This window comes from Schistocerca gregaria, chromosome 1 (assembly GCF_023897955.1).
Source record: "Schistocerca gregaria isolate iqSchGreg1 chromosome 1, iqSchGreg1.2, whole genome shotgun sequence".
NCBI classification, from domain to species: domain Eukaryota; kingdom Metazoa; phylum Arthropoda; class Insecta; order Orthoptera; family Acrididae; genus Schistocerca; species Schistocerca gregaria.
In genome coordinates this window covers 383,645,963-383,660,741 of record NC_064920.1, presented here as the reverse complement: position 1 = coordinate 383,660,741, position 14,779 = coordinate 383,645,963, and the positions used below count along the sequence as shown (strand labels likewise).

The window sequence follows — 14,779 nt, the reverse complement described above, 5'->3', positions numbered from 1 at the left end:
TAGGAAGCAGTTTGCCTCTGTCAGAGACAAAGATTCACAATTGCTAGAAGTTAAGACAGGAGTCCCACAAGGTTCTGTCTTGGGCCCATCTTTTGCAGTCAATGATTTACCCCATTGTATCCCCAATACTGTTATTTGTTGTGCTGATGACACAACTTTGCTTGCTCAGCATGAGAACTTATCAGTTCTGCAAGATATGATGCAAGATGGCCTGGAAGCAGCACTAAATTGGTTCTCATCAAATACACTGTTTTGCAATCCTGAGAAAAACCAACAGATTATACTAAGATTGTCAAAAGAGGTAGATGTGAAAGCAGTAAAAATTCTAGGAATTCATGTAGACTCTCTAAGTTAACATGGGAAACACACATCAACCATACCTGCACAAAATTGTCTCGAGTTACGTAGTTAATGTGGAAACTGAAAAGCCTGGTGACAAAAGAATATTTAAGAGTTATGTATTTTGGACTCATTCAGTCACATATAGAGTATGGACTGCTGATATGGGGACACTCTCTTCATGTCACTTAAGTTCTAAAAACTCAGAAGAATGTGATACGGGCAATGAGCAATTCTGGTAGTTCACAGCACTGCTTGCCACTGTTCATTCAGCTGAAAATATTAACAGTTATTAATCTTTATGTATACACCTCAGCATTGTATGCAAAAAAACCAATATAGCAAATTTTGAAGTGAAGGAAAACATACACCATCATAATACCACAGGCAAAAAAAAAATTAGACATACCTAGGCACAGGCTGACAAGAACAGGGAATTCCCACCTAATCAATAGTCTAAAAATATTTAATAAACTTCCATTTTCTTCTCGGTCGGCTCACATAAGTACCTTCAGGAGCAAGCTACTAAGCTGGTTACTAATGAATCCTTTTTACAATATAACAGGATTTATGAATATAAAATCAACTGACATTAATTTTTAACGATTTCATTTTGTGATGTCACTGAATGTATTTATCTTATGTTATGGAGTATATTATCATCTATAGGCACTATTTGCAATGCTCATTTAGCATTAAGGTACTATTCAAGGAAAATGCTATATGGTATCCATGTAAATTGCTTATTCCACCTCAGGTGGTCAATGGTGAATAAATAATCTGAATCTGAAGTTTGCAACTTCTGCTGTCAGTTTCTCTGAGCAAGTTATTGGTTATGACACGCAATAGTATTGTTGCCCTGAGGTATCCATAAAAAGTGATACAGGCAATGTGAATATAATTCACATAATCCCCGTTGTCCATCTCATCTCTAAATACTGCACCTTCATAAAATAACGTGCACCCCACAATACTACCCTACAACCTTCCTGTCTCACATGCTACACCCAATTCAACTTATCATCAAGATCATGAATGTTGCTTCAAATCCTTATTTCTTTTATCAATGTCCATCTCCTATTATTATTTTGGTAAATTACTCATTGGTTATGGCACACTGATTACTCTGCAACATACCAGAAAACACATAACCAATATCAACAGCACTCAACACTGAATTACCAAGAAGAAACTTTTTCATAAGTTACATTAGTTCTTGAAGATTTCAGCATTACCATCTTCTTACCTTAGGTTGAACTTTTAACCTTCTGTCATGCCTTGGAGTGTTGCTTTGTTGGTCAACGTACTTTTCAAGTTGGCATACATTATAAACATGATGCTCCCTTGTTGTGCCTAAAAGCTATGAATTTCACATATGTGATGTCACATCCCCCTTTATTTCATTGCTGAATGGGGTTCCTCTACCATGCAGGTGCTCTTCCCGTCAACAGCATGGTCAGACACATATCCAAATTCACATCATTTTGCAATTGGGCTCATAGATCTCTTAGTTCTAAGTTCATATTGGTATAACAATATAAATACATCATTAAATCACTGGTTGGCTTACAAATTAATTGTATTATTATTAATTTCATGCGAATTTCGTCATTTGAGGCACCTACAGAGACCCTCCACAACTTCCATCCCTCCACCCACCCTCTCCAGGCAGATTAAGAAGTAAATAATCTCATTCTTAATTATCATTTTCAGTTAATTTGTGCACTTTTTGCACTTTTTTTTAGGTATTGACATCTCTGTTCGAAGAACAAACTTAACCAATGATGAAGTGCTTCATTTAACAACAAACACACCCTTCTAGAGGCTTTAAATGTTAAACTAATATTACAGTGCAATATATAAGCAAATTGCCAATGACATTGCTGTGGTGGTAACACTAGTTCCCACAGATCACTTAAGTTAAGCACTGGAGGTCTTGGCTAACATTTGGATAAGTGACTGCCCAGGTCTACTGTTCTGTGTTGGCAAGTGAGGCATATTCAGTGTTTGTAAGTCCAGTTGAGGGTACTTGACTGAGAAGTAGCACATCCAGTCACGAAAACTGACAACTGCTGGGAAACCGGTGTGCTGAACACAGAACCCCCCATATCTGCATCGAGTGATGCCTTTCAATTGAGGATGATATGGTGGTCAGTTGGTACCTATGGGCCTTCTGAGGCCTATTTGGACAGAGAGAAGGAAGAGGAATACATAAACAAATTACCACAAGGCATAATACAACAACACCTACACTCTCACATATACTTTACGTGTTATAGGCATAACATAGTGTGATAATCAGGGTAAGCCAGAAGTTATGCAAATGCAAAGTAAAAAAATTCACATCTTTATTCACATACTGATACTCATAATTATGCACTGACAATATATATTTTCTCAAAATGGGTGCTGGAAATTTCTTCTTCATTTTAGATGATATTTTTTGGGCGGTGGCTACACTTTTGTGGGATACTCCTCATGCATATGTAAAAAAAATTAATGGGAAGAGTAAGCAAACAAACACAGGAAGTATTCAAGGAATTTCTGTATGTGAAATTAATAAATCTAAACAGATTAGACAGATCCATACATACTAGCCGTGGTCTTCATTTAAATTGCAGTAGGAAAACAGGTTATTGTTTAAGAAATCTGTCATTTAGTACACTTGAGTCACAAGAAGCATAATATAGAAGCAATTTAAGTACTTTGGACAAATAAAGAAAGGTGTGATGTCATATAAAAAGAGTGATTTGCATTTTTCAGGAAGTAGACTGTGTAACAAAAAAAATGTGATGCGAACTAAACTGTAAATACACACTAAAGATCATACAACAAAATGTATAGTCATTGATTAACAAAAAGCTGAAGAAATAAACATACTCCTCAACAGTAAATGAAAGATGTTACTTTATTTTGTTTTTGTGAAGATTGGCAACAAGACGAGTATTTTTATCACTTAAAAATAATAGATTTTAAGTTTGCAAACTTCTTTTGTAGAATGGGGTCAAATGGGGAGGAACTTGTATATATGCAAAAGAAAATGTAGATTAAAAGACTATAGCCTCTGTATGCAAACTATATTGTGAAAGGGACTTTGAAATTTCAACTGTTGAATTAGTGTCCGAAAAACTATTATTTATGTGTGTATAGATCTCCTGTTAACAATATAAGCGTTTTTTTTATATTTTATTTATTTTTCAAACAACTGGACCTTGCTTTAGGAGAACTCAAGATTACTGGAAAATAAAAATGCCACGTGGCTAGGACCTCCCGGTGGGTAGACTGTTTGCCTGGTGCAAATCTTTCGAATTGACGCCACCTCAGCAACTTACGTGTCAATGGGGATGAAATGACGATGATATGGACAACACAACACCCTGTCCGTGATCAGAGGAAATCTCCGACCCAGCTGGCAATCGAACCTGAGCCATTAGGCATGATAATCTGTCGTGCTTACCACTCAGCTACCAGAGGCAGACATTACTGGGAAAACAGTTCATATACTGATTGATTTTTGTTTAGCCCCATTTGATTACATATGCAATATAAGACAGGTCAATGTAAACCTATTTTCTTGCAATATTTAACTTATTTATTACAATTTAATACATTAAAGTGGAAAACCTTACAATAATGTTGCATACATTTTTCACCCATATTTTAGGTCCTGAAAATTATTTACATACTACATTATACTCATATTTACATTTTTCTCTCAGTATTCATGTTTTCAAGTTATTTACATATAATAGGTTCGATTAGTTACAGTACCTCTATAACAGGAATAGTAACATTTTTCATTCATTGATACATATACTCTTCTGCACTACTAAATTCTTTTTCCATTAAATAATCCTTTAAAAGTTTTTTGGAATGTCGTTTTGCTCACATTTTCATGCGAACTCTTTGGAAGGCACTTTATGAGTTTGACACCTAAGTATTGAGGATCTTTTTCAGTAACTCTGTGTCAGTGTTGTAAACTTCTCAGCTGGCCTTTATTTCTTGTTTCATATGTATGAACGTCTGCATTTCTTTCTAGTACTGCATTTCCTTTTATTAATGATATTATTGCTTTGTAAATGTATGGAGATGGAAATGTCAGTATTTTTAGACTATGGAAAACTCTTCTGAATTAGTGTCTTTGTTTCTTGTTCAAGATGGCCGAAACAGCTTTTTTTGCAATGTAAATATTCTTTTTGTATTTTTGTTGCTGGAATTTCCCCAAACAGTAATTCCATATTGTAGGTATGGCTCAACAGAGCATGGTACACTGTACATAGGAGCTCCTTGTTGACATAATGTGCAAGTTGTTTCATAACAAATATTCCAGTGCTTAATTTACAGCAAACTTCATCTACATGTCATCTATATGTTGACTAAACTGGAGCTTATTGTCAACTGTAATCCACAAAAAAATTAACAGTGTAACTTCTTCCAGTGTTGTTTCATCTATGAATATATCTATGTATTCTTCCTTTTCTCAATTTGTGAACACCAGGAACATAGACTTTTTTAGATTTAAAATTAACTCATTTTGTATAAACCACTGTGCTCAGTTATTTATTCACATAAACGCACTTCTTTCCAGTGGGACCAGATTTTTTTCTGCATTCATTAGTGTCATGTCATCTGCACATAGTATTTCTTTATCTTTCTCACTGACAGCAATATTGTTTACAAATAGGTTGAACAGAAGTGGGCCAAGGACAGATCCTTGAGGCACTCCGTACTTAATATTTCCCATTTCAGATCCACATCCTGTTTATGTTTCCACATACTGCTTTCTGTTGCTGATGTATGATTTTATCCACTTGACTGCATGTCCACAAATAAACCTATATATTTATTATGTTTTAATCTACACAAAAAATAACTTACCTAAAGTAAAATGCAGGGCAAATATACATTGTTACAACAGTAGGACAAACAGCTGTATCTATACGCCCTACCACAGACTGTCAAAATCAGTTAACAGTTATGAACTTACGGGCCACAAATTATTTAACAAACTTCCACAAGCTATACAAAATTTACCAGAGCAACAACATAAACAAACACTTTATGACTGGTTAGTTGTAAACCCATTCTACAATATAAAGGATTTCATGACCTGTGGTATTAAACTGTAATGTTAATAACAATTCTGTTCTTTTATAGCATGTACTGTATTGTATTATGTGTATGACTTTGTCTATTGCTGTAATGGCTTAAAGACAATAAAATAATAATAATAATTATTATTATTATTATTACCATAGTTTTAAAGTTTTTCAATGAGTGTAGTATGGGTAATTGCGTAAAACGCTTTAGACAAATCCAGAAACATAGCAGACACAGAGTTTCTTTTGTCTACTGCATCTGTAACAGATTCTGTAAGGACTGAGATGGCGCTTTCTGTATATTTCCCTTTTTGGAAACCATGTTGTGCTGTGATCACAATACAGTGTTTCTCCAGGAATGTGGTCAACCTACTATGCCTGAGTATCTCTAGGTTTTTGAGAAACCAAACACTGGTCTGTAGTTATTTTGATCATTTTTGTCTCCTTTCTTAAATATTGGTACTACTTTGCTTACTTTTAATTTTTCTGGAAATACTCCTCCTCTAAATGACCAGTTTGCAATGTCCAAAAGAGGTTTGGTTATTTCTTCATTGACATGTTTTATTAAGTAATTTGATACTTCATCATCTCCTGCAGACTTTTTCGGTTTTAATTTCTGGATTATTTTTATGAGTTCTGTTTTTGTCACAGGTTCCTGGAACATTGAGAGGGATGGTTGGCAAGTGTTTTAGCATGCTTCGACCACTGATGATTTGTTTTCCCTTTTTAATATTGTATAACATCTATAATGTTGTTGATTGCATATTAGGAGTTTTTGTCTCATCTGCAACTGTGTTGTCATCAATTCTCATTGATTTAATGAAATCGTTTTTTTACACTTTTTCGGCTATATCTTTCACTGTTGATTATATCCCATGTAGTTTTACTTTTTTGGTTTGAATTTGCTATGCCTGTGTTTACTGAAATGGCTTTTGCTTCTCTTATTAATTGCCTGTACTTCTTCTGATACTGTTTATATGTCTCTGTAGTCTCTGCTTGTCTGAGTTCCTTCACTCTAGTCCTGAGTTCAATTATTTCTTTTGTAATCCATTTCTTACTGTAACCCTGCTTACCTTGATAGGTTACTTTGGGGAAGATTCCATGAAAGTAATGCATTAGCGTGTTAAGAAATGTATCATAGTTCTCATTTGTACCGTGTACTTGTATTGTTTCCATTCTTCTTTCCTCAGTATTGTTACTCTTTTGTGCATTGATAAACCTGACCTCTTTCTTATCTTGCGTCTCTTTGGTTTTGGAGCTCCTATTTATGTAGATGTGAATTATTAACCCATGATGGTCAAAGATTGCTGTCTGTAGAATTTTTGCTTCACATTTACTATTTTCAGTATTTGTGATTATGTTGTCAATGATGGTCTGACTGGTCAATCACCCCTGTACGTACATCTATTATTGTTTTCATCTACATCTACATGGATACTCCTCAAATCACATTTAAGTGCCTGGCAGAGGGTTCATCGAACCACCTTCATAATTCTCTATTATTCCAATCTCATATAGCGCAAAGAAAGAATGAACACCTATATCTTTCTGTATGATTTCCCTTATTTTATCGTGGTGATCATTCCTCCCTATGTAGGTCGGTGTCAACAAAATATTTTCGCACTCGGAGGAGGAAGTTGGTGATCGGAATTTCGTGAGAAGATCCCGTCGCAACGAAAAATGCCTTTCTTTTAATGATGTTCAGCTCAAATCCAGTATCATTTCTGTGAGACTCTCTCCCATATTTCGCGATAATACAAAACATGCTGCCTTTATTTGAACTTTTTCGCTGTACTCCATCAGTCCTATCTGGTAAGTATCCCACACGACGCAGCAATATTCTAAAAGAGGACGGACAAGCGTAGTGTAGGCAGTCTCTTTAGTAAGTCTGTTACACTTTCTCAGTGTCCTAACAATAAAACACAGTCTTTCGTTAGCCTTGGCTCAAATGGCTCTGAGCGCTATGGGACGTTAGCCTTCCTCACAACATTTTCTATGTGTTCCTTCCAATTTAAGTTGTTCCTAATTGTAATACCTAGGTATTTAGTTGAATTTAGGGCTTTTAGATTAGACTGATTTATCGTGCAACCGAAGTTTAACGCGTTCCATTTAGGACTCATGTGGATGACCTCACACTTTTCGTTATTTAGGATTAGCTGCCACTTTTTGCACTATTCAGATATCTTTTCTAAATTGTTTTGCAGTTTGTTTTGATTTTCTGATGACTTTATTAGTCGGTAAACGACAGCGTCATCTGCAAACAACCGAAGAGTGCTGCTCACATTGTCTCCTAAATAGTTTATATAGATAAGGAACAGCAAAGGGCCTATAACACTACCTTGGGGAACGCCAGAAATCACTTCTGTTTTACTCGATGACTTTCTGTCAATTAGTACAACTGTGACCTCTCTGACAGGAAATCACAAATCCATTCACATAACTGAGACGATATTCCATAAGCACGCAATTTCACTACAAGCTGCTTGTATGATACCGAGTCAAAAGCCTTCTGGAAATCCAGAAGTACGGAATCAATCTGAAATCCCTTGTCACTAGCACTCAACACTTCATGTGAATAAAGCGCTAGTTGTGTTTCACAGGAACGATATTTTCTAAACCGATGTTGACTGCGTGTCAGGAGGTAATTTATAATGTTCGAACACAATATATGTTGCAGAATCCTGATGCTTATCGACGTTAGCGATCTGGGCCTGTAATTTAGTGGATTACTCCTACTAACTTTCTTGAATATTGGTGTGACCTGTGAAACTTTCCAGTCTTTGGGCACGGAGCTTTCGCCGAGCGAACAGTTATATATGATTGTTAAGTATGGAGCTAATGCATCAGCATACTAATTGGAATACATTCTGGACCGGAAGACTTGGTTTTATTCAGTGATTTAAGTTGCTTCCCTACTCCGAGGATAATTACTTCTACGTTACTCAAGTTGACAGCTGTTCTCGATTCTAATTCTGGAATATTTGGTTCAAATGGCTCTGAGCCCTATGCGACTTAACTTCTGAGGTCATCAGTCGCCTAGAACATAGAACTAATTAAACCTGACTAACCTAAGGACATCACACACATCCATGCCCGAGGCAGGATTCGAACCTGCGACCGTAACGGTCGCTCGGTTCCAAACTGTATCGCCTAGAACAGCACGGCCACTCTGTGTTCAGTAACTCTGCTTTGGCAGCACTGTCTTAGACAATACCTCCATTCCATTTCTATCGCGCAGAGAAGGCATTATTGATTGTTTCTTGCCACTAACGTACAACTCCACATACGACCAGAATCCCTTTGGATTTTCTGCGAGATTTCCAGACAAAGTTTCGTTGTGGAAACTGTTATAAGCGTCTCGCATTGAAGTCCACGCTAAATTTCGAGCTTCTGTAAAAAATTGCCAATCTCGGGGATTTTGCGTCTGTTTAAACTTGGCATGTTTGTTTCGTTGTTTCTGCAATAGTGTTCTAACCATTTTGCGTACCAAGGAGGAACAACTCCGTCGTTTGTTAATTTATTCGGTATAAATCTCTCAATTGCTGCCGATACTATTTCTTTGAATTTAAGTCACATCTGGTCTACATTTTGGAATGAGTGTAAGATCGTCTCTCAGGAAGGCGTCAAGTGAATTTTTATCTGCTTTTTTGAATAGGTATATTTTTCGAGGATTTGGGGACTACAATATTCAATCTCGCTATGACAACCCTGTGTTCACTAATCCCTAATTCGGTTTTGATTCTCGTTATTAACTTTAGGATTATTTGTTGCTAAGAGGTCAAGTGTGTTTTCACAACCGTTTACTATTCGCATGGGCTCATGAACTAACTGCTCGAAATAATTTTCAGAGAATGCGTTAGCACAATTTCAGATTATATTTTATGCATACTTCCGGAATTGAACATGTATTTTCGCCAAAATATCGAGGGTAAATTAAAGTCACCACCAACTATTATCGAATGGGTCGGGTACGTATTTGAAAATCAATCTCAATTTTTCTTTGAACCTTTTAGCAACTGTTTCATCTGAATTGGAAGGTCGGTAAAAAGGTCCAATTATTATTTTATTCCAGTTTCCAACAACGTCCTCTGCCCACACTAACTCACAGGAAATATCTACTTCAATTTCGCGACAAGTTAAACTACTTATGACATCAAAAAACACGCCACCGTCAACCATGTTTAGCCTATGCTTTCGGAACACCGTTATGTTATTCGCAAAAATTTCGGCTGAGCTTATATCCGGCATTAGCCAGCTTTCAGTGCCTATAACGATTTAAGCATCAGTGCTTTCTATTAGCGCTTGGAGCTCTGGTACTTTCCCAACACCGCTACGACAATTTACAACTGTTACAGCGATGGGTCCTGTATCTACTTTCTTCCTGTGTTCAGCCTGCACTCTTTCTGACTGAAGCACTTCTTGTGTTTTCCCGAGGCCCTCTAATCTACAAAACCGCCCATTCCATGCCACACAGCCCCTGCTACCCGTGTAGCCGCCTCCTGCGTATAGTGGACACCTGACCTATTCAGCGCAACCTGAAACCCAACCACCTTTTGGCGCAAGTCGAGGAATTTGCAGCCTACACGGTCGCAGAACCGCCTGAACCTCTGATTCAGACCCACCAATCGGCTCTGTACCAGAGGTCCATAGTCGGTCCTGTCGACTACGCTCCAAATGGTTAGCTGTGCTTTCATTTTGCAAGCAAGACTGGCAGCCTTTACCATTTCTGTTAGCCGCTCAAAACCAGAGAGAATTACTTCTGATCCAAAGTGACACGCATCATTGGTACTGACGTTAGCTGCGCCCTCTGCTCTTCATGGCATCCGGGAAGACCCTTTCCACATCTTGAATGCCTCCATCCGGCATGCGCACGGAGTGCACATTTGTTTTCTTATTCTTCTTGTCAGCCAAGTCCATAAGGGGCACTATGATTCGCATAACGTGGAGCTCCCTAGTACCAATAATCCCAATCCCACCCTCTACAACTGCCCTGATCATGAAGGCAGAGAGGTTTCCTCTGAAACTGGACAGGCGACAGCATCTGGCTCAGCGACAGTATAATAATAAGAATGTCGTGTGACGAGGGCCTCCTGTAGGGTAGACCACTCGCCTGGTGCAAGTCTTTCGATTTGACACCACTTCGGCGACTTGCGGGAAGATGGGGATGAAATGATGATGATTAGGACAACACAGTACCCAGTCCCTGAGTGGAGAAAATCTCCGACCCAGCCAGGAATTGAGCCCGGTCCCTTAGGATTGAGAGTCTGCTACGCTGACCACTCACTACCGAGGGTGGACTCAGTGACAGTGTCAGCTACAGACAGCGCCTGGAACCTGTTTGTCAGACAAACCGCCTGGGAAGTCTTTCGCCGCCTGCTTCGCCCTGGGGTGACATCCCACTCGACCACAGGTGAGGGATCAGCCTCAGTGCGGGCAGTAACTGAGTTGGCCACTGGTGAGGACCGACTGGAGGACTCAGAAGTGCTGGACGTCCGTTGGATCCCCATGGCAGGTCCACAACAGTGGCGCCGATCCGCTGCAGCCTCAAGCTGTGTAACCGAAACCATCACAGCCTGAAGCTGAGAGCAAAGTGTTACCAACTCGGTTGGCATCCGCACCCAGCAATCGTAGTCCCTGCCCATACTGAAGACTGTGGAAAGCTAAACTATGCAGATAAACGGATTATCGGCATGTGCTGAGCAACTCTACTGTAGACCCTGACAAAATCGCAGGAACTGTGTCTAATAGTACGCAGATATTCAAAAACCTAACTACTGAAGCACACTACATAATTCGCCCCTGATTATGATCTTGTAATATGTCACAAAATCGGTTTACCTTCTGGCGCTAATGAAAACGCCAGTGGCTATTAGATATTAAATTTACACGCAGAAACTCAAGAAACTAAACTATTAAAGCATACAGATGATATAATAAAATTTGCTCCTGTAGGACCTCGTAAATGTCACAAAAGTTACTTGCCTGTTGCTGTGTCTGTCTAGGTTGGCTGCTACTGCCTGTCTTACACTGTAATAATATCTCAAACAATTTTTGTTTTGGTTTTGGTGCTGTACCCATATCTGTGTTATAGTATTCACACATTACATCTTTCATTTTAATCTCCAGTAATAATTTTTCCAATTTTTTCAGAAATGTTGCAATATTACCACTTGGGCACCAGTATTCACAGATAATTCTGAGCTCTTCACTCATTAAGCCAGTAATTTCAAAATCTTTTTCAATGCAAGCTGGAAGGTTTACATATTTACAGTATTCAGTATCTTGTAGACTTCCAATTTTCTTCTTGTATACAGCAACACCTCCTCCTTTATGTTTTGACTTACAGGAATAGTCAATCAAATCATAGTCTTTTATAATGAGGCTGCTAAGTTCTGGTACTGTGTGGAGATTTTAATGTTGATTTTCTGAGCCATAGCCTTCACAGAGAAAAGTTCTTAAATACTGCAGCCTAATAATAACTGTCTAAATGTTATCTCTCCAACACATGTAACAAAAACTAGAGGCACTCTCCTGGGTCAAGTATGTGTAAACATGGATGTGCGTACTTTAGAAATCTTTGAGACCAGTTGCAGTGACCACCTTTCGTAATTACTAACAATACCTGTAAATCTCATTTCAAACAGTATGCAAAATATGATCCATACAAGGGGTTATAGTTAGAGAAATACTGAACACTTCAAGTATCTAAAAACTGAACAATCTTGCAGAGAAGTATATGACACCTTTATTACCAGTGATGAGGAGGATGATGATGATTTTTGGTTTGTGGGCGCTCAACTGCGCGCATCAGCACCTGTACATATTTCCAATCTGTACACAGTCCAATCTGGCCACTTTTCGTAAATGGTGATGGAATGATGAGGACAACACAAACACCCAATCCTGGGGCAGAGAAAACCCCAACCCAGCTGGGAATCGAACACGGGACCCCATGATCCAAAGGTAGCAACACTAGCTGCTAGACCATGAGGTGCAGACGTATTGCCAATAAGAAGATGGAAACATTTTTCAACATTTCCACGGATAATTTTGATATAGCTTTTCCAAAAAGGAAAGTGACTCCCAGAAAGACAGACAGATTTAAAATGTGGATTGCATCAGGCATTACAGTGTCTTGTAATAGGAAGTGGGAACTTTTTCTGCTCTCAAAAACTGACAGCAATTCAGAATTTGTTAGTTATTTAAAAAAAATACAAGTTAGTCTTGAAACGTCTCATAAAGAGGCAGAATTAAGGAAAATGGCAAGTGAAATCATCCATGAAAACTTAGTTGATGATTTTTAAATGCTGCTTCAATTCACAGCACTTTACCACACAATATTGATCAACAACAAACGTTATGAAGTCTACTTTAGCCACTAATACATTTTATCTGTGTTTGTTCCTCAGTTCCGATACTACACTGAGATTTTTTTGTGTCACGTTTGTTATTTCATAATCTCGCTTACACAGTTCAGTACCTGGGTGAAGACTACATGACTTGACGTAACGTCCAGTACGACACTGACGGTGACGTTCCTTGACAGCTCGTTGACGGCTAGTGTCGTAGAAGGTGATTCCGGGTGACGTGACTTGTTAATCGGTCTACTAAGAGGAGATTATTATGTTTGGACATATTTTCAGTTCTTGTGAGAACACTTACCCCAAACAGATCGTCAGGTATCACAAGGAAATAAATTAACAGCCGTCTGGATCCAAGAGGTCCGGGAAGAAAGGAATGTTTCTCAGAAGACTTTAACACAAGAAGAATGTACAATTCCACTCATTGGAGTAAGTGAAAAAACATAAATTTTATCGAAATCTGTCGGCCGTCGTGGGTAATGTGGCAACATCGGTGGAAGGAATGGGTCAACTCATAGACCATAACGATGGTCTATGGGCAGTGATCATAGAGGTAAAAATTCTACCTCCATGGCAGTGGTCTCCAAAATATAGAGAACACTATCTATGGGTCAAGTATTCGAACATCCTTGGAAGTGTTGCAAAAACATCTCTGCTGTGTTTTGTACACAATACACTGTCGAAAGAGCATGTTTAACGTTAGACTGTTGTTGACTTGTCGTAAAGTGTGTTCTGATTGTAGTTCTGTTGGGGCAGGATGGAGGAAGCAGAGGAGGAAAATACAAGGGTGATTTGCTTTATTCGTATTTCCTACATTGTGTATATATATAAATCCTATCGCTTACAATCTGAAAAAAAGGCAGAATATAGTTCACAAACAGATGATATATTACCTGAATAAAGTTTTAATTTACGCCCAAGCACCCATATAACAGCAGTTGTATAAATTTAACGAAACGGTCATTTTAGTGTCTCATGTTAAGATACAGAATTTGAAAGTAATCATGAGTTTGATTTTATTTGCTCTTTAAATTACACTTTGTGCAGTTTACGACCAGTCATTGTGCTTATACATTATAGGATTCAGAGATATAATAGTCCGCTCAGTATGCTCGTATGTGTCCGTCAACACTTTTGATGATTTACTGTACATATGGAGATTTTGTGAGCTCTGATGATAATGCTAACGCATGATGATATTCTTCGCAGTTGTGTCAAAATTATATATTCATGAGTTGCATGCCAGAAACCTAACATCAGCGCGTTGATTACATATATACTCTTAGTTGGAGCTTCAGTATATTCGTTTTACACGCTAAATTTGTTCAATTTTGCAGGGCAAATCCTTCCCAGAGTTGATGCTTCATAGATTTGTTGACCGTTGTTGTGTTGATTCTTAAGTACTGATTTTCATAAATGTGCAATATATATGAAAGACACCACAATTATTTACTGTTTCTTGAGTTGTGTGTGTGTGTGTGTGTGTGCGTGTGTGTATTGTCGCATTGGTTTTAGTTTTGTGGGGTCTTTGAAGGCAGTCACAAAGATTTAAAATTGTAGTGATGGGAAATTCTTTGTTGCAGTGGCTAGAATGACTGTGAAAAAATTGGATTGTGTAACAATTAGGGTTTTGTACAGTATTATTTTTGTCCTTGTTACCATAAAAATCGAAGTGCATTTTTTAAATAAAAATTAGAATTTTTTTTTTTGTCCTTTGGTGGTGGAATTTCCTCCACTCTGTGACTCTATGTTGCTTGTATACAGGGTGTTTTAGGAGGATGGTCACTATTCAGGAGGATAATAGGAATGATCATTTGATCCAAAACATTCTAGTAAACATGGGCTCGAAAATGGATACGTAAAGAGCTATGAGGATGTCTTCATCTTTGATACTGTGCTGCAAGATATTTGTTTTCCATATTTTGACAGGTGGTAGTATAAACAAAACAAGAAAAAAATGTGTCTAATTTATGCACTCTA

At 37.9% G+C, this 14,779-nt stretch overlaps 1 protein-coding gene across 1 annotated transcript in view; it reads left to right on the top strand.

Moving 5' to 3' along the window:
- The first annotated feature begins 13,337 nt into the window (after positions 1 to 13,337).
- LOC126348475 (ribosomal RNA processing protein 36 homolog) overlaps positions 13,338 to 14,779 on the top strand; it is an 87,766-nt gene continuing 86,324 nt past the window's right edge. Inside the window, exon 1 of the mRNA XM_050002357.1 lies at positions 13,338 to 13,586. Within this exon, the coding sequence (XP_049858314.1) occupies positions 13,557 to 13,586 (30 nt within the window). The 5' untranslated portion in view covers positions 13,338 to 13,556. The remainder of the gene's footprint in view (positions 13,587 to 14,779) is intronic.